Source organism: Anser cygnoides, chromosome 1, assembly GCF_040182565.1.
Source record: "Anser cygnoides isolate HZ-2024a breed goose chromosome 1, Taihu_goose_T2T_genome, whole genome shotgun sequence".
NCBI lineage: Eukaryota > Metazoa > Chordata > Aves > Anseriformes > Anatidae > Anser > Anser cygnoides.
The window spans coordinates 123,206,035-123,229,524 of record NC_089873.1 but is presented as its reverse complement, the minus strand read 5'-3'; the positions used below and the strand labels follow the sequence as shown (position 1 = coordinate 123,229,524).

Here is a 23,490-nt window from a genome sequence, read left to right as displayed (position 1 = left end):
GAAAAGTGTATATCCTAAAGAAACGTAAGTAAAAAAAGGAAATTTCTACTGGAGGAAAATATCTACCTTAGAGTGAAAAAAAAAACACAAAAACCTTTCATTAAATCCTTTGCCAATCATTATCGCTATATTGAGGTTATATAACTTGTACTATATTGCCATTTATAGACTTGTGCATCAGCCTACCAAAATTGTCCATAACTAATAGCAGTGACTAAGCCATCTTTCTCAGTATAAAGAAGTTTGCAACAAAAACAGCTAGTTGCCATGGTGCCATTTTCAGAACTGGGTATGCAGGGCTGATCACACCAATATCCTGAGCACGTAAATTTTACTTAGGTAAATTTTACTTAGATAAATCAGTATAATCAGGAGGAAAGTGTTTTAGTATTTGGCCTAAGTTTCTGACTGTTACTGGTTTGGTTACCCATCCTTGAGTATTGTCTGTTAAAAGTTGTTCTACACAAATGTTTTACAGGGCAAAACAGGGTAATAAGAAAAAGGTCACGTCCAACAAGTGTGAAAGCAGAACAACATGGGGTCCTGCAAAATTGCTTCTTTCTCAGTTACAGTACCGGAAGAGAAAGTAATCTTCTATCATCTGCAAGAGTATCTGAATACTGACTGTTAGCTCTCACAATCATATTAATTGCATGTATATTAACTCAAGCTGACTTTTCAAAATCCTTTCAAGAAATCACCACAATCCAACCTGATTTATGTATTTACTACTTCTCATGTGTTTTAATAGCTGTTACTGAAGAAGTTGTATGAGAAATGCCTACTGAGAGGCATTAATTTGTGCAGTGTACTGAATGGAACTATTACAGGAAAATTATCAGGGAAGTCAGAATAAAACTGTAGGAGACTTGTAAACTTACAAGGCTTTATGTGAATATTCTTTCAAAGAAGTGCAAAGATATCTGGTATATTAATATTACAAAAATAAGCAATTAAAAACTTTACACTTGTCAAATGGGAAAGACTACAGAACAGGGTCAATAAAATGTCTTAGAGATTTCCAACATCAACTTTTTTATAACTGTGCTTATCAGAAAAGTTAAGAATGGTATTTTGCACATGTATAGTAATTTATATAATAGTCTCTGTTTCTCTGTCTGTAATGAGCACAGCATATCTCCTGAATTTCGTCTTTCAGAAAGTTTCATTTCTTATTTCAAAATAACTGAGACCCTTACATTCCTTAGTATCTATACCAGAAACTTGAGATATTTCATATATCTCAAAGCATTAATCACCATCTTGGATTTTCTTTGGTTTCCTCTAAATCTTTCCTGTCTACTGGGTATGCATAGAAGGACAAATTCTACCAATGAGAAATCTGATTATTAATTTAAAAAGAACCAGTCACAGAAGGAGACTTGTTACCTGTTGGCAAATGTGTTCCCATTGAACATTGAGCTCTTTTAGTTCTGTCTCTATTCTGGAAGCAAATTCTGGCTCTGCTTCACTCTTCATTTTCTTCCCAACCTCATTAACGCTGTTTAAACTAGGCTGGATTGTCTGGATATCATTTACTAAAGCCTAAAGGAATAACAGAAGATTAGGCAAGCAGCATTCACACAAACGTGCATTTATACTATTCTTAAAATGTTTCTACATGAGATTTTGACATGTCTTTGGTTCAGATCTCCAACCAAATGAGCACAATTTACAGACTTTACTATGAAAATAAATAAAAAGGAATGAGCAACCATAATGTGGCAAGCTATTCTGTATCACATAAAGGACATTTGCAAAATATAGAATATAAGGTTTTAAATATACATATACTACACTTTACATATACATACATATAGTGTATATATATACATATACACTATATATAATGTTTCGCACAACGTATATCTATTACAATGTCTAGATCTTTTATTTGTATTTGTGAAAGAACATCCTATTATAATGGTGGAAAATTACTTTAAGCTATCTTACAAATTATTTTAAGCTATCTTACTAACTACGTATTACCCTTGGGTTGATAATTCACCTGACAGTTTCCTTAGAATGATCTGAGTGGTGATGTCCTCAGGTTATTTCTAGTTATTAGAATTTTATTGCAGTTGAATATTATTTAAAACCTGAGGTAGTTCTAACTTGCCACCTTCAATTTTACTTCCTAAGGCATTCTTTAGTCCTTCAGATGTTACCTGGGTTTACTATATAGCAGAAAAAGTTCTAAGTGTAAAAGTGCAAATGGTGATGATGATTTTGGTAATTTTCTTATTCAATTGACAGTGGCTAATATTTATGCAAACTCTTCATAAATTCAAGTGACATTCTAAATCAATTGCATGTAATTCACAACTCTGTAAAAGGTAAGAGTTGTTCCATACAATTTATAACAATTTTTATTTAAATAAGGGGTAGCAGAGTAGTGCTGAGGAGCTTGCAGTTCTGTAAGATCAGTATGTATCTTTCATAATATTTACACATCCTGCCAGAACATTTACAGAACTTGTAAATTCCATTGAACATAGTCAGGGATTATTATGGGTTACAAGATTCACTACACTTACACACTCTGTTGGGGCAGGCAGAAAAATTTGTAAACCCTATGAAGGATGTATCATTACTTCATGATGCTTTAAAACTCTGCAGGGAGAAAATCCTGGAATTTCTAAGTTTAGTGAGAAAAATGGATATGATTTGCAATACCTGCAAGTTGTTTCAGTTCAGTTAGAAAAGTCTGTAAATCATGTGTAAATAGTAGATGTAGAAAAAGATCTTCTGATACAGATCATACAGCACACAGCAAATACACATACAATGTTAGTAAACTTAAACTAAATAAACAACTATCTTAAGAGGCTGCTAACTTACTATTCTATGCAAGTCCCCTCTTGTTCAACATTTTGCTCCTGCTATGAATATATACTGATACAGTCCCTGTATACTTTCTCTCTGTATTTAACTTTCCCATGTTTTAATAGAACTTTCCTTCAGGCACACGAAATTAATCAGGTTCAAATATACTGCAAAAGACAACCCTCTTACAACATGAATTTATTTTTAGGAATTGTAATCATTTGTGTAAATTCTATATAAGCTGAGCACATAAAGAAGACATAGTTGTCAAGCAGACAGGTAATACTCACTGTACACTGTTCAAGTTGCTTTTCCAGCGCTTCTGAATCACCAAGGGCAGGCCATTCTTCCTTCAGAAAAACATCCACTTCAGCCATCCACTTCTTCAGTGTTTTAGTGTCATTCTGTTTATTACAAAGGCATTTTATGGCATGTCACAGAATATCAGTAACTGGCAATAGTTTAATTCATTCTGGCACTATGACTAAAACTCACTGCAATTTAATTTTGCTATTATTGGACTGTTTGAAAGTACTCAGAAAAATGCAAATACAAACAAGCAAAACCAATTTTATTTGGGACTCCTGCAATCCGAATATTTCTGCCCAAGTTCAATGCGTCTACAAGTGGGCAACTTCCTGTCTCTCAAGTTTATGCCTCCCAGATATCATTTGTGTTTACATGCTGCATGTGTGTTCATTAGGTCCTTGTATGGCTTCAGACTACTAATACTCGGCAATTAATTCAGGCTAACCTATCAAAACCTCCTGTGGTTCAGTTTAAATTTCAGGCTCATTTTGGAAGCTGTGTGTTCTATTGCCTATTTCTCTACCAGAACACAAAACAAAAAAGTTCCCTCACTACTCGGAATAAAAAACTTGTAATGGAAACAAAAACAAATTCACTCCAGAAACTGAAATCATGTAATGACTCAATGATGGAATCGAAAAGAGGATTTCAGAAACTGAGTCTCATTTACTATCTATAGCACTAGAATATTTGTAATTAAAGTATATGTAAAGCAAATTACTGATTAAGCCTTGCAATTAATTTAGGGGAGGGCAGGGGAGGGGAGAGGAGAGGAAAAAGAAAAGTTGAACATCAAGTGCTTGCAAATAAGGAACTCTACCAATCCAAGGAAGCATTACATAGATAACCTAAGACCATAAAAGGTAGAATGAGATTTGATGATCTGACAGGAGAACCATATCCAGCTTTGCTCAATCCTACAGATGAAAGACTTTATTTAATCTTGCAGTCAATGAGAAATTTAAACTGTCCTTTAAAAAAATGTCACTTAAAATTACCTTAAAATGCTACCTTAGGTAAACAGATGCATATTAAAATAAAAATGACAAATGGCAAAAATTGAAAAGGGAAATTATAATGCATTTGTTCATCAAATTGTTTTTGTTAACAGTTAAGTATATATCACTATTATATGCTGAAAGCAAAATTAAATTAAAACATAAAAAAGGACATTTCATTAGAACACAGACTGTGCCTTAAAATGCGTCCAAAATGCTTTAACAACTATTACATGGTAGATAACCAAAGGAAACATTTTTCTAATGTGCTTGACATATCTAAGAACAACAGGCTACCATGGAAAATGAATTGAAATAATAAAAATAATCATACAGAAATTATCGGTATAGTTCTGAATGGCAATTACCAAAACAAAGTTGAAGTCTCTACTGTGCATTCAATTATCACTTAGTAAAAATAGTTCAGAATCATATTTCATGATAAAAATTTAATACCTTTACATGAATACTTAAAGTATAGTTCATTAGTGCTGCAAAATATAGATCTGATGGAATTGATTTTAAAAAGAATCAGTCTCCAGCTACCAATGAAGATCAAATGTATAACCTGCATTTTGAATCAGACTGCAAATGCATTTTATCTATCAACACTGATGTTATCATATCCACTGAAGACACATTACATGAATTACAACAGCTAAAACAATTGTCCAGAAGGCAAGTCATTCAAGGAGTTGAAAGGACAATGAATTTTATATTAACTGTATACCACAGTGATTTCAGCAATAAAGGCCAAGATTTGTATTCAACAATAACTCAGATAGCTTTAAAAATACTTGCTCTGAAGAGCATGGCCATGATGTTCAGGACAGGACTTTTTCCTTTTAAGAACAGTGATTGAACCTCTACACTTCTGTCCAGAAAATTCAGGACAACAAAGATACAGGCTTGAATTTCACAAAGAAAGAATATTCTGTTTTGTGCAATTAGTAGTGATTAGGGGGGTGGATGCAGTTCAGGGGTGGCCTCTATGCCCCATGCCAGACACAGCAAGCTCTACAGCTGACTCACTGCAGGGCAGAACTGAACCTGTCAGCCAAGCTGATGGCACTTCATTACAAACCTGATTAAAAAAGGGGAAAAATGTCAGACAGACAGAAGAGTAGGGAAAAATGTAAGAAACAGCAGTGCGAACACTAACACCCAGCTGAGTGAAGAAGGAGTGGGAGGAGGTGCTCCAGGTGCTGGAGTTTCCCTTGCAGCCTGTGGAAGAGACCATGGTGGAGCAGGTGTTTCCCCACAGCCCATGGAGGACCATGACAGAGCAGGTGGGTATTTCCTGAAGGAAGCTGCAGCCCAAGGAGAGCCTGCATGGGAGCAGACCTCTTGGACTGTAATGGGCTAACAGTAAGCCCCCATTGCCCATGCCCCTGCACTGCTTGGTGGGGAGAGGTGTAGTTGAGAGCAATGGAGTGAAGCTTGGCCTAGGAAAAAGCCAGGGCGCAGAGGGGAAGGTGTTGTTTTAAGTTTCATTTTCATTTCTCACTACCCAAATCTATGTTAACTGGCATGTTTGTTTTGTCCCTGAGAGTAATTGGTGAGTGATCTCCCTGTCTTTATCTCGACTCAAGAACTTTCTATCCTATTTTGTCCACCTGTCCTGTTGAAGAGGGTGAGTGAGAGAGCAGCTGAGTGGGCATCTGGCTGCTAACTGACCACACTATTAAACCCCGTGCCATGGCCAGCCTTGAACTTTAGAGATGTAGCTATGGAAACAAGTTATAATTTGGAGTTACTGTAGCACAGTAGCTAAATTATAAATGGTAAGATGTTTCCCTCCTTTTTTCTTTGTTCATTTTGCTTATCTAAACACTGATGAAATATAACAAATAATGAGCATTTATTTCTACTCTTATTTTTATTTTTTTCTGCACAAAAGCAGAAGTGTAAGAATACCTTTAAAACTCTATTGAATTAAGCTGAAAATAACAATTTCAGCTCATATGTTCCTGTATTATTATTCACAACACGGAACTACTCATGCATCATGCTTTATTATCAGCAAACCAAGGACAAGGACTGAAATATTTGATATTGTAAATAGAAGAAATATAGAAAAGAGAACACTGAGGAGAGACACACTTTGAGGATATGGTTTTGGGTATGTCTGCAGGACTTCAGCCTTCAGAATTTTCTTTGCCATATCCTCTATGAGTATGTCAGTATTCATATGGGGGAGGGGGAAAGGAAGAGGAGAGAAAAACATACCCCAAACCATAGAAATACTTTTTCCATTTTTGTAACCAGTTAATCTGAATTGCTTTGAAACATGTCCCTTGAAATTATATGTAAATAGAACACGAATATGTTAAAAATTGATCTATTTTAAAGCTTTTAAATATATATATACACAGCATATATATATACAGCTATATATATATACACACACACATATACAGCGTATATATATATACAGCTTGCATATATATATATATACCATATATACCACATATATATATATATATACATATATATATATATATATAAGGTTCCAATGCTGTCATTCTGAATACCTAAAAATCAAATAATTCTCTAAGTCATGTACACTTCCAATTTTTGGCAACTGCTGCCAAGATACTACCATACAACAAATGATGTTAATCAAGTAAGTGAATCTATTAAAGTCAATATGGTTAGAGCTACTTTAGCTGCTGTACTGGGTCTGGCTGGGATGTTAACTTTCCCTGCAGCAGCCCATACAGTGCTGTGCTCTGCACTTGTAGCTAGAACAGCACTGGTATCACACCAGTGTTGTGTCTACTGCTGAGCAATGCTGGCACAGCATCAGGACTCTCTCCAACCCTCCTAGGGGGTGGGCAAAAAAGTGAGAAAGAAACATCACCAGGACAGCTGACCTAAACACCAACCAAAGGGATATTCCATACCATATGATGTCACACTCAGCAATAAAAGGTGGAAAAAGGAAGAAGAGGTGAGGGGTGGGATCTTGTTGCGAAAACGTCTGTCCTCCTGAACACCGGCTACGTGCGTTGAAGCCCTGCTTCAAGGACGTGGTCAAGCATCGCTCATTTGTGGGAAGTAGAGAGTAATTTCTTTCCTCTGCACTTCCACATAGCCTTTACTTGTTTTTTGTTTTGTTTTGTTTTTCCCTTTCTCCCTCCCACTTTTTTCCCTTTAGTTAAATTGTTTAATTAATAACAATCTTTCTTTAATAATTATTTTTTTTTTCCTTTAATTAAATTATCCTTATCTCAACCGATGAGTTGTTCTTTACTTCTTCCCCTCCTCTTCTAAGAAGAGGGAGTGAGAGAGCGGTTGTGGTGTTCAGCTGCCTAGCACAGTAAAACCACCACAGCTGCATAAAAAAGTACTTCAACTACATTGAAAAAGTAAGTAGAGGAATATTAATAGCAATTTCATTGAAATCAAAGTTAAGTTTTACCATTAGAATACATGGGCAGAAACAGCCACAAAATCAGAACTTAAAGTCAAATCTTGGACCCACCAAAATCAAGTGACCATTTTAATACGTTAGCTTCACATGCTTCTTTGATACTTCATTTTATTGTTATTTTGTTGAGATGTATAAACGCATGCTATGCATTTCCTATGGCCAAAAGCCACAACAATAGCTGAAGCTGAAAAAGGTTGGTTAACCTGGAATCGCTGGAGTTTAGTCATAAGCTCCTCAAGTTTCTGGCAATGTTCCCCCAGCTGTGATGACAATTTCTTCCAGCGGCCAACGATCACCTCAATCTCCGATCGATATTTCTGGCTGATTTCTGCAGGGGCTTTCCTGGACAAGTCTTCCACAGTTGTATTGAGATAGTTCAGGCCCTTTTGCTGCTCTTGCAGGGAACTCTGTAGAGCCTATGATATAAGCAGCAAATAGTATTCTGATTCATGTATTGGGCAATTCTGAACAAATTTTTCACAGCCATAAGTGAGACTGCTGAAGAAAGGACTGAAAACTCTAAATGCTAAAACATCTTTGCTAAAACTTCCAATGATATACTACTAGGCTATTTGGAATTGCTTTTCTCACACAAACTACAATGCAGAATCTTTAGTCTAATTGATAATATAACCAGACTTGTTTATACTTGTTAACAGAGCTAATCCACATACACTTCACTAACTTGAGATAGCAATTTACTACGGTCCTAATGACTACACTTTAAAAGAATCAAATTATAAATGGAGAAAAAGAGTAAACTTAGAACTGCTTTTATGATTTAAAGTCTTTGATAGCTTTTTAAAACTTTTCCAATTCTTACCCAAATTTGCTGCATCTAACTTTTTCTTTCTATATTCTCCTATTTCTACATGTGCATTGCTAGTTCCACCAAACAGCATGCTTATTAGCCACTAGATTGTAAGACAATATCAGACATTGAAATGAAGGCAAGGTTTGTACCCACTGGCAAAACTTGTCCCATATTTGTATCTGCTCGTAAACCTGACAGGAAATCTGACGATGAACATGCTGCATTTTGCAAAATACATATGTTTTCATGTGAACACCAGAAAATGAAATAAGCTAAATCTATTCTTAATGAATAGAGCTATCATCAAAGGAATATTCTATATATCACGAGGACAAACAAAGGCTTTTCCTTAACATACTCAATATTTTATATAATTGGTTTCAATGATGAATAACATTTTCACTCCTTTAACTTTTAGGAAATGACAGAAGCAAGTATCCAATGTCTTCTGCAGCCCTTGGGTATAAATCACTCAAGATCCATAGGCTTCAACAGCTGACAAGCTTCAACTCATGACAATTTATGATTCTGTTGCTCCTAACTTTTCTTTTGAGATATTCTTTCCACAGTCTGAACACTCACCTTGAGTTCCCTGAGTCTCTGCTCCATGATTTCATATTCAGCAGCTGCAACCTGAGGTATGGAGAGTTTAGCTTCTGACTGCTGGATCCATGAAAGTATAGTAGTCACTGTCTCTTTATAGTGTGCTGGAGGCAAACTGTCAAAAACTACATTCAGTGGGGAAGAAAAAGGAAAGAAATAAAACCATTTTGCACTCCATTAATTGTTTTGTTGACAGAAGATGTTTTGTAGAGGACCTAGCCTTACTGAAGTTAATGGCTGTTTTGCAACAGACCCAGTACATCAGCTCCAGATTTTTCCAAGAACTATGGAAGATAACTTTTGAAGAATTAAATACACTCTTACAAACATTTATGGTATCTAGGTAATTTTTTTTAGTTGTGTAACATTTGAGTCTCTCTTGAGTTCTAGATCACATGAAAACTTAAATGGACAAGAAAATTTAAATGTGTGTATTTAGAGATCAACATATAAACCATTGTACTTAACCCAAAATCTAATTTCAGAAACACAGTAGGAAAACAGCATTCCCTTTTATGGCCCGTGTTCATGTGTTAAATGTTTCTTTTCAAGTAAAATGTTCTGTTTAGGACATCTGTTAAAAGCTTAGAAGATGAATCTCTCTTCTACATTAAAGCTGAATTTTATCGCACTGTGCTTCTTACAACAACATTACAGCTGCCATTAAATAGACAACATCTGGAACACACACCAACTCATTAGTAGAGATACTCCCTGTGCAATACTCCCTCAACAATAGTTTCCTCTACAGTCATTGAGAAAAATACAGACAAATAACATGGCTAATTCACTGAAAAATTTCCAACTTGTATGACATAAAAATAAAGTATATAAAAGCTCAAAAAGGTAACACCTATTTTTATCTCCTGTATGTCTCCAGTGTTTGAGAAGCAACTGTACTGGAAAATGATATAACTGTCCGAAAAGCAATTTTGACAAAGAAGAGAATCAAAGTGCAAGCTTGCTTACATTTTCATAAAACAGTGCTTGGCAGAATGCACTGCTTATTTTAACTTAATTTTGTAGTTATCAACAGAAAGTTACTTGAAAAACTTGTATTGTCAGCAAGACATCATAACATACTCAAATCAGGTCCACTTAAGGTCCCTCTCTTGTGGGCATACTGTATGGTGCACTTTCTTCTTTTCAAAATCCTTCCTAATTTGATTTATAACACACAACTGCAGACTTAAAAAGCCAAGACTTGCTACCACGGAAGACAACATTTTTTTTTCCCTCTGGTGTATTGTATGCACACAGAAAGCAACTGTAACTTGCAAACATGTATGCTTGCAAACACAGAAAACAGGCATTTTTCATCTCAACACCATCGTTAACAGCTGGTCTATTGAAATAGCATTTTAAAACTTTTAAGTCACTTAGTTATATTTGTATTGTCTGTGATTCATTTAATCCGAACCATTTCTATTTTAGAACACATTTAAACTCATCACTCCAAATGTAGACATTATTTTAACAGCTCAGATATGATAAAGTATACAACTCTTAATCTGCATTGTTCTTTACAAAATATGAAATGGAATTCAGTATTTTGATATAATGTTTGACTTCTATAAATACCAGTTTTCTCCTTTAAATGAAAAACATTTTTTCTGGCTAATGTCTTCAGGCAGCTATATACAAGTGCTATTTTCAACAGTAGTGAGGAACATCACAGAACAGGTCAAAAAACCATAAGATTTGTTGTTACAGCAAACTCCACCAAACTGCACAAAACTCTTATCCTGAAAGTTTGCCAATAATAACAACTTTAGAATCATTAAAACACTGATAACTTTTTTTTTTTTTCTCCATTTTTAACTAATGATGTTCTCCACTATTTGCAGGAAGGACTAAGAGTTCAAGCAGGATTTTAGATGTCGATTTTATCAAGCTAGTGGCTTTCCAGTTTGGCTACTAAATATTCCATTTAAAAAGCACTTTAAAGTTCAGTGAAACAACAGTTTTCCTATTTCACTTTTCCAGATTACTAGTAATGAAATTTTACTTTTCAATACCTTTTTCTGAGCTAGATTTTTCTTTTAATGATGTATCAGCATTTTCCTCCACAAGAAAGCATCTTAACATATTTTAGGATAACAATTGCCTGTACTGTTCTTGCAACTTGTGGATGTCAATGATGAGAATTCAGTCAAATTCCTGCAGTGGAATCCTTGTTACTTAATTTTATCTGTCTAAAATCTAACACATTTATGGTCTCACTATAGGCAGTATGAATCTCTAAATTCCCCATGCTCATAGCATACACACACATCCAGACCTGTTTATTATTATCCTAAACTTTGTTTTGCCACAATAATGTTTGTGGATTGAAGTCCAAATGATGAGCACAAAGTATTAATATGGATTCTGCTATATATTTATATGAGGAATTGAATTGGTAGTCAAAAAGATATAGCAAGTCCTCAACCCAAACTACACCTAAATTAGGCTTTCCCTTTTTCAGTGTGTGTGAATGGATTTTCTGGTTATTTTTTTTTCCCTGAAACAGAAATAAAATGAGAATACAATTATTTCAACAACTACCAAATCCCACTGGATATGTTACAATGTCCATCTCCTGTCCATCAGGAGAAATCCCACTGTTCATTGCATCACTGTGAAAGAAGAAAGGCAATGAATACAACCTATGAGATCATTTCAATAGAGACTTATTGCCTGGAACAAATGGTTTAGATAAAATTGCATGCATTTCCCATACAAATCTCCTCAGTATCAACTGCAGTGTTTATAACTATATTATGTTTTTTTTCAAAATTTTGTTTTGCTTATTTTGTAATACATATCTCTGAAGCAATTCATCAGTCCTTACAGTAGTGATTTCATAAAGGTTGTGATTCCCTTCTGTCACATCTTTCACCATGAACTTTCAAAGTGGAATCTTAAAGAATCTCATATAATACATAGCCAAGGTTCTGCAAGTGCTCTAACACTTCCACTTCTCTAATTTATTCACCTCTTAAAAGAAATACAAAGGAAGCCCTCTCCAGTTCTACAAGATATAATGTAACTACATATATATTTAAAGATGCAAAATTTGTATGTGGTTTTATTTCCCATACTTAAAAATTTTCATTTTTACTCTGAAGGAAAATGAAAAAGTGAACTACAGAGTAGAGGACATTATCTCATGCAGGCTCATTTCACAGATTGTTTTCTCCTTTTGTTCTGTATTCGAATAAAAAGTTACCTGAGGAAATAGATGCAACAGAAAAATTAAATTACCTGAATGCTACTTATTAAAATTTTTGTTACATACATCTGAACTGTGTTTTCAGCTCAAAAGGCACATTCAAAGAAAGCTAAGCAAACTTAATATCTCAAAACCAAACAGAAAAATAATATTACTAATATTAAAACATAGTTCAGGTCTTAAAAATAGCTTGCAGTTACAAAATGTACAAGACACTTGCTTATTTTTTTTATTCCTCAAGTACAAAATGATTGGTGAAATATTATTTTATGTATCATAACAATTTCAATGTCACTTGTAGCCCAGCTGTAAGATACTTTGCAAACAAACTAGGAAATAGATTTAAAATTTACTTATATATATATATATATTTAATAAATGGAAATGCTAATCAAATCATGTTGAAAAACATTTGAGAAAATCAGATATAACCTTTAATATTTTATTTATCTACTGTACAGCATAAAAAAGCTGCTAAACACTCATGAACCTTAAAACTAAACCAAACAAAAAAAAAAAAAAAGAGGGAAAGAGATAATCTTCTAGAACTAGAGAAATTTATTTTTTGCCAGAAATAATTCCCTGTAAACAAACCAGAGCAGATTATCTAAGTACTCTTATTTGACAGAAAGATAATGGAGTAATGTAACATAAAACATAACAAAACAAAACACACTAATGATGAATCAAAAATTTAGAATCAAAAATTTATGCAAACAAGAAGCTGAAATACCCAAAATGCAATTCCAGCAAATTCCAACATTTTCTATTAAACTAAGACTACAGTGAAGACATGGGATACAGTCTTTTCTCTGTTCAATAGCCAAGAATAGTCATGGAAATTAACAGAAAACACTCAGGACTTTTTGAAATATTCTAAAGTTCAGCTTCTAGTTTTTTGTTTGTTTGTTTGTTTGCTTGCTTGTTTGGTTTGGTTTTTACATTTTTTTTGATTCCTAAGACCTTCCTGAAACAGGATTATAAATAATGCAGTATCCCCATCATGTTCATTCATATCTACAGCAGAGTTATTTAAGGAAATTAGCACTTTGAAAAAACTGTGTATAAAATTTCTGAAGACAAATAAAGAACGAGCAACATCATTATCTGATGTTATCATATGGAGAGCTGGGCAATCACCAACCGCATGAATTTTAACAAGAGCAAGTGCCGGGTCCTGCACCTCGGACATGGCAACTCTGGCTATATGTACAGACTGGGCAATGAGACACTGGAAAGCAGCCCCGCAGAGAGGGATCTGGGGGCTGTGGTTGACAGCAAGTTGAATATAAGCGAGCAGTGTGCCCTGGCAGCCAGGAGGGCCAACTGTATCCTGGGGTGCATCAAGCACGGCATTGCTAGTCGGTCGAGGGAAGTGATTGTCCCGCTCTACTCTGTGCTGGTGCGGCCTCACCTCGAGTACTGTGTGCAGTTCTGGGCACCACAGTACAAAAAGGATGTAAAACTGTTGGAGTGTCCAGAGGAGGGCTACGAAGATGGTGAAGGGCCTAGAGGGGAAGATGTATGAGGAGCGGCTGAGGTCACTTGGCCTGTTCAGCCTGGAAAAGAGGAGGCCGAGGGGAGAACCTCATCACGGTCTACAGCTTCCTCACGAGGGGGAGTGGAGGGGAAGGCGCTGATCTATTCTCTTTAGTGACCAGTGATAGGACCCGTGGGAATGGTGTCAAGCTAAGGCAGGGGAGGTTTAGGCTAGACATTAGGAAGAGGTTCTTCACTGAGAGGGTTGTCGCACACTGGAACAGGCTCCCCAGGGAAGCAGTCGCTGCACCAAGCCTGTTGGAGTTTAAGAAGCATTTGGACTGTGCACTTAGTCACATGGTCTAAAATTTTGGGTAGACCTGTGTGGTGCCAGGAGTTGGACTCAATGATCCTTATGGGTCCCTCACAACTCGGGATATTCTATGATTCTATGATCTCACCTAAAGTATCAGTACAGGCATATACCATATTAAATAAAACAGTCTTATCTTGACAACTAAACCGTTTTAGATGAAGGTTTTGTGATGCAGAGAAGCCACGTAAAATAAGAACAAGAGACCACGGTTCTGTAAAATATTCATCCAGGGACTTTTGTGCTCTATCAGTTTAGGACATTCATCCCGGCCTGTTCAGTGCTGCCACTGTAGGACAGCTACTTCTGCAGGTGGACAGCAAATGGGAGCATATTGCAGCACAGGAGTGGGAACAAACAGCTACTGCCAGGAAAAACTTAAGCAAAACCCCTGCTTTGTGACAGTGTAAGTCAGGCAATGCACACTACTTCGCTTACGGGAATAACCATCTGGTTAGTTCGTGAGGTCTTGCTGTAGTAAAATCAGCTAAAGCAGAAACAGCAATTACACAAAATTATGTATTGAATAAATCATTAAGAAGCTAACATTTACCATATTTTCCTGTTGGCAGAATGGTAAATAATTTCAACATTTAAAACTGTGTGGCATTAGCAATTGTTAAATATGATCCATTTCATGGCCATCTTCAGTGTTATGAATAAATTTACAGTCCTTAATACTAAATTTCTACAAATCGTTCTTTCATCACATGGTGTCTCATACTTGTATTTAATTTTCTCAGTTCCCTTATGCATAATCAGCTCTCCAGTTTGTGTGTGTGCATGTGTGAAATAACTACAGGAGGACAACAATAAGGTGTTGTTGAAAAAAAAAAAAATCTTTAAAAAAGGAATCATTCCAAACATCTCCAAAGAACTCAGGAGGAATACTATAAAGATCCACTAGAAGGAGCTAGCACTATGTATAATTTCAAAACAGTACAATCATTGGTTTGAGGGAAAAATAATTTCTTTGCTACTGAGAAAATTTAAGCTTATATTTTTATCTGATACTTTACTTTTAATTTTATAATTAATACAGAAAGTAGTCACTGGCATGCTAAGTATCAGGAATACATAGTATAAAAGGTATTTATTATTATCAATAATAAAGTTACCTTCATTTTTTGTATAGCATCTTCTCCCTTTTAAAAATCCATTTTATTACAAATACTGCAAATAATGTTACAACTAGCAAACATATTTTATGTTGAAGAAAAGGAACAGTTCACCTCATGGTGAAAAACTAGATACCCTAGCTACTCTTTTTAATGAGTTTTATGGAGTTAAATTTCTATTCCAGACAAGTTTAGAGCAGATTCACTGCTGAAATTAAACTCTCCTCTCTATTGACAGAGATAGAGGCAGCTCGGTCTCATAATCCAACTAAATAAAGCTTTATGTTGCCAAAATATACCACTAAATCTGTCCAAATACGTGCTATAAAGAGTAAATCTGATGGGAGAACTACACTAAGTAAAACCTTTATTTCAGAAGTGTACCTTCCCCTGTTTTCCTATTAATATAGTATAAATGATGTACTGATAATTTCTAAAAGGCTAATTCAATTACAAAAAGATCACCTAAATCGTACTACTGGTTTAGTGCAACAAAAGCAAATACAAAAGAAGGAAAGCAAAACGTACACGCCTATTCTTTGCATGTTAGTCAGGCAAACTGACCTTTTGTTGTGAATACTTACTGGTCTGTAACTGCTTTTCTCTGGCATGCATGTCAGCAAGTATTTGTTTGAAATGGCTGGTAAAAGCAGCAAGGTCAGCATCCAAAAACATTGGGCCTTGTTCTCTCTCTTTCAGTGCCTGACTTTGAGCCTTTAGCTGTTCAATTTGAGGCTGAAGGGTTGACATTCGGATGATTTCGTCCTGCATGTTTGGATTAAAAAAAAAAAAAATGAAGAAAAAGCTGTTCTCCAAATGAAATCACTAGTGCCATGAAATCACCATTTCACTGCACGTTACAAAATAGTTTTGCTTCCAACTACATCAGTAATAGTAAGAACAAATCTCAGCAATATTTTTGATCTTTTCTCACCAATCAATATTTCTGTTCCCATTGTTTGAAGTTACTTTCACATGGCATTAACACTTTAGAAGTGTAATGCTCAAAGAAAATGAGATAGATTGTACATCCAAACTCCATGCCTGAGGAGCATTCCTTTCATGTGGAGATAGGAAGATAAAAACTCCACATTTGCCGCAGTCCTGGACCATCTCCATTAGATCACATAGAATTCCAGCAGCCCCACAGTAATACATTACAGGTTCAGGTTCTGCTATTATGCCTTCTGAAGACCTTAAACAGATTGTAACACTAGCAACTGCTAAGTAAAAAGAAAAAAGGAAAGTTAGCATCTTTGGGTAAGCCAAATGTACTGTTTGTAGCAGAGCTTCTCTAACAGAAGCTTTTTGCAAGAAAACCAGAGAACCCCTGTAAGCACAATGCCAGCTTGGAAACACATGAAAATAGAAATAATAGCACAAAGATCTCTAAATGTGTTTTTCAAACATTTGTTTAGTTTGAGAGCTTCAGAAACCAGAGATTTGATAGAGAAAAAACTTGTACAAGCATGTCATGAAATCTATAATGCATAACTACATTTCAGTTTACAAAATGGATTCATGTCAAATAGTATTAGCTAGGAACTGAGTGCATATATAAGCAGCTCTCCACATTTAAACTCTTCCTCAGAGGTTGAGCAAACTTCTAAAATTGGTATTGTACTTATGCCCCCTTCAAAAGTCTCCATGTGTTAGTTCAAAACAAAAACACACAGCAAAGAGTGACTGTCATGACACAACCCCTGCCTACACAGTTGTCTACAGCAAGAAAGATGAGCAAATTTCTACAATGGTGCAGCACGCAACCAAAAACATTTATGTAGAATTATGATTGAATGGGTGTGACTGTGCACAAATTCCTGGAATTCTGTCATATGATGACAGAAGAATATTCCTCCTTTCAACTACCCAATCAACCCTGCACCAAAATGCAGAGCATGTAACAAGTAAAGTGGTGTGCAGTAGCAGGATTTTGGACTTGACAATGAAGAAAATTTTCAGGCCCAGATCCTTACAGCCAGAGATAACGAGCAATAGTTTCTTAATGAAGAACCAAAGAAATAGATCCTTGCAGGAAAAAAGAAATAAAGAGTTTAGGGGCCTCGTTCTCTAACTTTACGTATGTAAATATTTTAAAATAACTAAATATTTAGGACAGAACTTTAAATACCCACATACTAGGTTCTAGCCTTGTCATTTACCATTCCTTCCTTTCCTTCAGTAAGTATTTTCAATGATTTTCTTGGAAACATAAGAAGTCCAATTTCCACTTTTATATTCATAGTGTGGGTGACAATGTGGCCACCTGTTGGTACAAACAGGAAGTACAATATAATAAAAGAATTTCTAACCTTGCATTTTTCCAACTGAGCTTTTACTGTAGCAGGGTCTGTTGCTGGTGTTGGTTGTGCTTTCAGCCAGTTTTCTGCAGTAACTGCTGTCTGCTCCAGTCGCTGCAGCTGGCCATAGAAGTCAATGATGTTATTCTGATACTCCAGCCATGCCAGCCTTTCACTCAGCAACTGACAGAACTCAATCCAGCGACTCTTCAGCTGCTCTGAGGCTTGTCGAATGCTGTCAGCGTTCAGACCCTCTAGAAAGAATACAAGAGAAGGAGCTCAACACTTAAAGATAAATAAGTCACAAAGAAGTAAATTAATTTCAAAATACTCTAACTATTTAGTTTCTCTATCTGAGAGATAATAAATACAAATAATGATTTATCGTCCTGAAAATACAGATGTTACATATCAGCAGAGGAAAAGTTTAAAAACTGCTTTCAGTTGCTGTCAGGGTTTTTTGTTTTGTTTTGTTTTGCTATGGGAATGAATTGTAAAGTGCATTAAGGTACAAGAATGTGAATAAAACAGTGGAGATACAATACATAAAGCTAATTAACAGTGCTGTAGGAAATAACAAAATGCCTTATAGATGGATTTTGAAAGCTCTGTCTGGATGACAACTAGATTTTAACATGTAAGATTGTTGTGTGTGGTTTTTGTTTGTTTCACTTTTGTTTTTTAATTTCAAATGAATGGGAATTAGGTTCCACAGTTATTTTGATGCTTTTAGTAATCCAACCCTCAAGTTTTGCATTATGTGCTAGTTTAGAAATATCATAAGTGTTAAAGAATAATCATACTGATCAGATCAAAGCACAATGTAGGCAAGTACGCTGTCTCCTACAGTGGCCATCAGTAGACATCAGGCAAAGAAAGACTCAGAGTCAAGAAACTGTATGTGACATCTCTTTATACTTATTTCCAGCCAGGGTTTAGTTCATCTAATATAGTTTGCCTGTTTCTGTCTATTGTTCAGTAAGCGGTCTTAAATTACAGTTCACAAAAGAAAACTGACTTAGGTTATTAGAGAAAAGGCAAATATTTAGAACTATTTAATGGAAAAATATGTATTATATAATTTGTGAAGAGTGTCAGGCATATCAAGAATGAACAAAGGAATCCTTCAAGAACATTTATAATTATTTTGAAAGCTGAACTTAGATTGAGTTCAAAATAATATTAACTTACTAATGTTAATATTACTTTAAATTAAAAATTTATAAACTCATTTATTTTTCAGGGGAATTTTAATTGTGATTCATAACCATTTTTTACTGGGATGACATACAATAATAAACATAGCAATGGAGCTGATACCAATTTCAAAAGTAATAAACTTCTCGATCACATACGTATTTAAGGACATTTTTAATAACATCATCAGTAAGTCATACACCGGTTAACCAGTAAAATAAAAGCTATGCTTTTATCAAAATAAACAGATTTCAGGTGTTTTTGTATTTCTTAAAACTGTGTTTAAATGCAAATAAAACAAAAGCTTACCCTGTGATTTTTGATATACTGTTGACATAGTTTAACTTGGCTATAGACGGTATTCCTAATCTGCAGGAAAAAATCCTCATCAGGGATACAAAATTGTGAAGTTTATGTCCAACTGTGGAATGTAGGACTTAGGAAAATGAGTCTCAATTGTGCCTAAAGGCCTTATTTAAAATAGTACTGAAAATTAATTGAAATAATTTTTCTAAGGAATGACCATAATTTAATCTATATGGTAAATCACACTAATTAGGGATCATGTCTGCTCTAGAGTCCATAGTTCTGTGGTAAACACTATTCTGAATTCAGTTTGGGATGATTTCATTTGGTGTCACTTAGACGATTCTGCAGTACATGGCAGCAGATCCCTGGACATATTCTGTTTCTAGGATATTGCTCTAGCCAAGCAAATTTTACGTTATTACAAAAAGTACGAGCAAAAATGCAGAAAAATCAGAAGAGCGGAACTACTGGGACATAATGGCAACCGTGGTGGTTGCATCAGCTATACATACATGCTGTACTCTGGAAAATGGCTGGTACAGTTTAATGACTGAGCAAGGGTATAAAACGAAAGTTAAAGTTTAAAGAGGTAAACAATATTTTGACACATTTTAATAGAAGCCATCAGTGGTCTGGTATTTTTGTGTGTTTTCCATTTGGAGATGTTGTTCCAGAACTACTTCACTTTCTTAAAGTGTAATGTCTAATATGCAGCAAGGTGTGAAGAAGCACTATAAACCTGAATGACAAAGCATGTCCGTGCAACAACAAAGTTGACCAGGCAGATAGATAATGAATCTTACCAACAACAAAACAAAACACACAAATAGAAGACAAGCCTTTAACTATGTTATATTTCAACAATTGCTTCTGTCCTGTTGTGACTTTGGTTATAAAAATGCTGCATATTCTTTAGAGAGAGCAGACATCCCAGACACTGTGCTCATGATTACCTCTGAACATTTAAGACACTGCCTATGACTTTGGCAAAGAAGGATGGTGCACTAAGATCACTTTTATTTACTCCTCCTCTCTTTGCTTTTCAGCTTCCACAGTCTCTGAAGTACCCTTAGGCAAGATTACGATTACCAGGGGAAGTGCAGTCATGGACTCTCCATACATAACAATCATTTCTCTGCAATATTTTTTCAAGGATTCAGAGTGGACTGTATTTCTGATGAAAATCTAGATTCACCAGATCCTCTTTTCTTCGTTTCACTGCTGTGTCCCTCTTAATGGAACATGCATGTGAAAATACAAAATATAATTCAATTTTCTTCAATTCTTTAATATCTAAACTTTCAGTCTAAATGTGATTCTAGAAGTGCTGATGAAATGCTTTTGCTCTTCATGTAACTGAAGTGGGAGTACAAGACTGGAGTGTGGAGAGATGTTTGGTAAAAGAATACAGAGGTACACCTCTATTAGACAGCATAATATGCTGAAGTGAAGAGCCATCTGAAAATCTCCATGGGATGCTCTTTTAAAACTCTCTAAATTCACAGACAGCTCAGGCAACACAAATGTTATCTATCAAATGTCAGAATAACATTTTCAGAAGGATGGAGAAAATGGCCATTACTTGTACTGAAGTACCGATTTCTTCATTATCTTTACCAACTTTAGCAACCATCAGCCTTCATTCATGATGGTAACATGAATACCCTCATTCTGTTTCACTTATGGCAACAAGACATAACAAAAATTGAGAATCAGGAGAAGGAACACACTGGTAAAACACTTATTTTGCCAGTAATGGCTCGTAATATTTTTATGTTTCATAATCTAAGAGCTGATATAATCAGTGAATAAATATACTGTATCTAGAGGAAACAGATATTTTATTACCATGTGTACTGTGCAAAACAAATTGTGCCTGAGTATTTTTAATTGTGCAACACCTTACATGCAAGTACTTTGGAATTACCACTTAGCATAAAGCATATCTTAAGTGTATTTAACATTTGCTATGGATCTGTGATAGAATAATGTAATATTATCTGTGTTTTTATAACTTTTGACTCATGAGCATATGTGAAATGGTAACTCACAATGAAACAAGATAATACGTGTCTTTCTTCAATCTGTGGTACCTTACCAATATGTGTTTTATCACAACAAATTCATTTGTATTCATTTTAAAGGTGCCTATCAAAATTCTCAGTATTCATCTCAATGCCCTATTTTATTCTAAATCACTACAATAGTCAAGAGTCCTCTCAAACTGCTAAACTGTTTCCCTCATCCATCAGAGAATTTGTTATTCTATTTTAGGATAGCATTTTAGAGTACAATAACAGATTTATATTTTTTTTTCCTAAAACAGAAAACAGTAGATACAAGTTTTCATTGACTGTAAAAATTCAAGCTTCTTAACAGCATGGGCAAGGAGAGGGAGAGTACAGCCCATGTAGAAGATGGGTGACTGGGTAAGGGTAAGGCAACAGTGATTTTTCTGTGGTAGGAAAAGTCCTTCAAATGGTACTAACCTATAGACACACTGCTTACAAACTTCAGAGCAGATGCACTGTGTGAAATCAAAGTTCCTTCTGCTCAGAACACTTTTGCTGACAATGGCTGAAAGCATAAGGCAGGAATGCTGCTCTATATAAATACACTTCCTCAGATTATTTTCCTCGGTGCTACAAAACATATAAATGAGCCCTAAATAAATAAACCTGATTCTCTCTGGAATTTGAATCCTGCTTTTTTACTTATTCCCCCTCCTACCACAATAAACAATAAAAAGCAAGAAAATAAATATATTATATTTAGCAATGAAATTCACCACCATTGTGAATTTCTCTCTTACAACCCAACAGATCACTTCATGTTTTCATACTCCTCATCTGTTACATTCAGAAACTGTGTTTTTTTTTTTGTTTGTTTGTTTTTTTTAAGAGCAAAGAGAAAGCACACGTTACATATAAGCAAAGCCAAAAATACAGTGTTAGTACCACTGGAATCTTCTTAGGACTCTAATCATTTTTAGTCCAGATCTAGTTGACATATAATAAATAAAAATTAGCAATGTGGTTAAATTGTTATCAGTTACCTTTACAAATTATCTTCATCTTAAATCTGTTTGCCTTGGGTGGTCTTTTAATTAGAGATTACACTGTAATACTGAAATATGCATGACAATCATCAGCTACATCACTGAATGATTTCCCTAAAGAAAGCACCACACAGAATAATGATAGGAGCACTATCATGTGAGGTTTGTAAATTATAATTGTGAAAAATTAAAAAGGTTCTTCATTCAAGATAACAGAGTACATGTTCCCTCCACCAGATGCTAAACTATGTGTCTCCTATTAATCCAAAGAGGTACTTTTAATTCCACTTTTTTCCTATGTTGTGGAAAAGAGTTCCAGAATTAGAAGAGGCAGGTATGTAGGTATAGTCAGTCTGCTCTGTTGAACCTTATTTTGGAGATTCTGCAACAAAACTCTCCTGTGATATAATCTTTCCACTTATTCATAATGAACACAGAAATCAACAGAAAAATAATAAAGAGATGAAGACTGTATGTCCCAAACAAATTTTGACAAGCCACACATAGACTAGAGAAACTTAGTTGAATCACTGTGTAAAATATAAAGTCCCTTAAGTGTATTACTGTTTAAGATGTAGGTTTAATGTTGAGCTACTTTTTTACATACCTTTCAGTTCAGTATCATTTTACAGATAATCTAATTGCAAATTCATTTGAGCATAATGATTTGGATGGAAAGACTAATAGAAAATGTGGTGTTTGTAGAAGTACCAAGGCTGAACTCTGTGGTTAATTTCCTCTGTGCTCAACACATAATTTTGAACACCTAGCAACGTATGCCATTTACAAAATTCTTTTTAAAAATCATTTTACAGTTCTTCTCAAGTAATGTTAATTAATTCCACTCTCTGGTGCTCTCACCTGGTGGTGATCACTGCATTATTTAACCATTTCAAAATACTATCCTTCAAATTGCGTTTGCAGTAGTGGAGTAGCTGATAGTCCCAGAAACAATTTAGGCCAGAGGAACTGTATCTCTTTTCAAAGGAATTGTTTCTCCCCTAAAATCACCACAAAAAAAGGATCTTCATTCATACAGACACCTAACCTGTCACCTTTGCTAGAATATTCTTGCTACCAAGGTCACTATGATGTATGGCATGATACAGAGTTCAAAGCAATTGTCAGGAAACAGATAAAATCATGCTGGCTTAGCTAGACTACCCCATGCTTACATCCTAACTTGAAGACATGCTTTCTGAAAAGAGATTTGTGAGATGCTAGAAATAATTATATGCACAGCTATCCACAGTTGAGATCACAACACCGATAAGCTGTGAATAAACATAAACCCATGGACTGAAGGAGAAAAAAAGAGAACCTTGAGAACATGACTACTTAAGATACTTAATCTAATGAAGCTGAAGCTGGAATTCCTGAGGTGTGAGCCTGCAAATGGCCAAAGAAATAAATCCTGTACAGCCTGTTCTCCCTGGCAGAAATCATGCCAAAAAAG

At 35.1% G+C, this 23,490-nt stretch overlaps 1 protein-coding gene across 20 annotated transcripts in view; it reads right to left on the bottom strand.

The window, feature by feature from the left end:
* The window catches only part of DMD (dystrophin), a 1,239,454-nt gene that overhangs the window by 704,149 nt on the left and 511,815 nt on the right, over nucleotides 1-23,490 (bottom strand). For all 20 annotated transcript variants that reach the window (XM_066990426.1, XM_066990443.1, XM_066990448.1 and 17 more), the window contains 6 exons: nucleotides 17,483-17,724; nucleotides 15,755-15,935; nucleotides 8,966-9,111; nucleotides 7,773-7,985; nucleotides 3,117-3,230; nucleotides 1,390-1,545 (listed from right to left, as the gene is read on the bottom strand). In XM_066990426.1, the coding sequence (XP_066846527.1) occupies nucleotides 1,390-1,545; nucleotides 3,117-3,230; nucleotides 7,773-7,985; nucleotides 8,966-9,111; nucleotides 15,755-15,935; nucleotides 17,483-17,724 (1,052 nt within the window). The remainder of the gene's footprint in view (nucleotides 1-1,389; nucleotides 1,546-3,116; nucleotides 3,231-7,772; nucleotides 7,986-8,965; nucleotides 9,112-15,754; nucleotides 15,936-17,482; nucleotides 17,725-23,490) is intronic.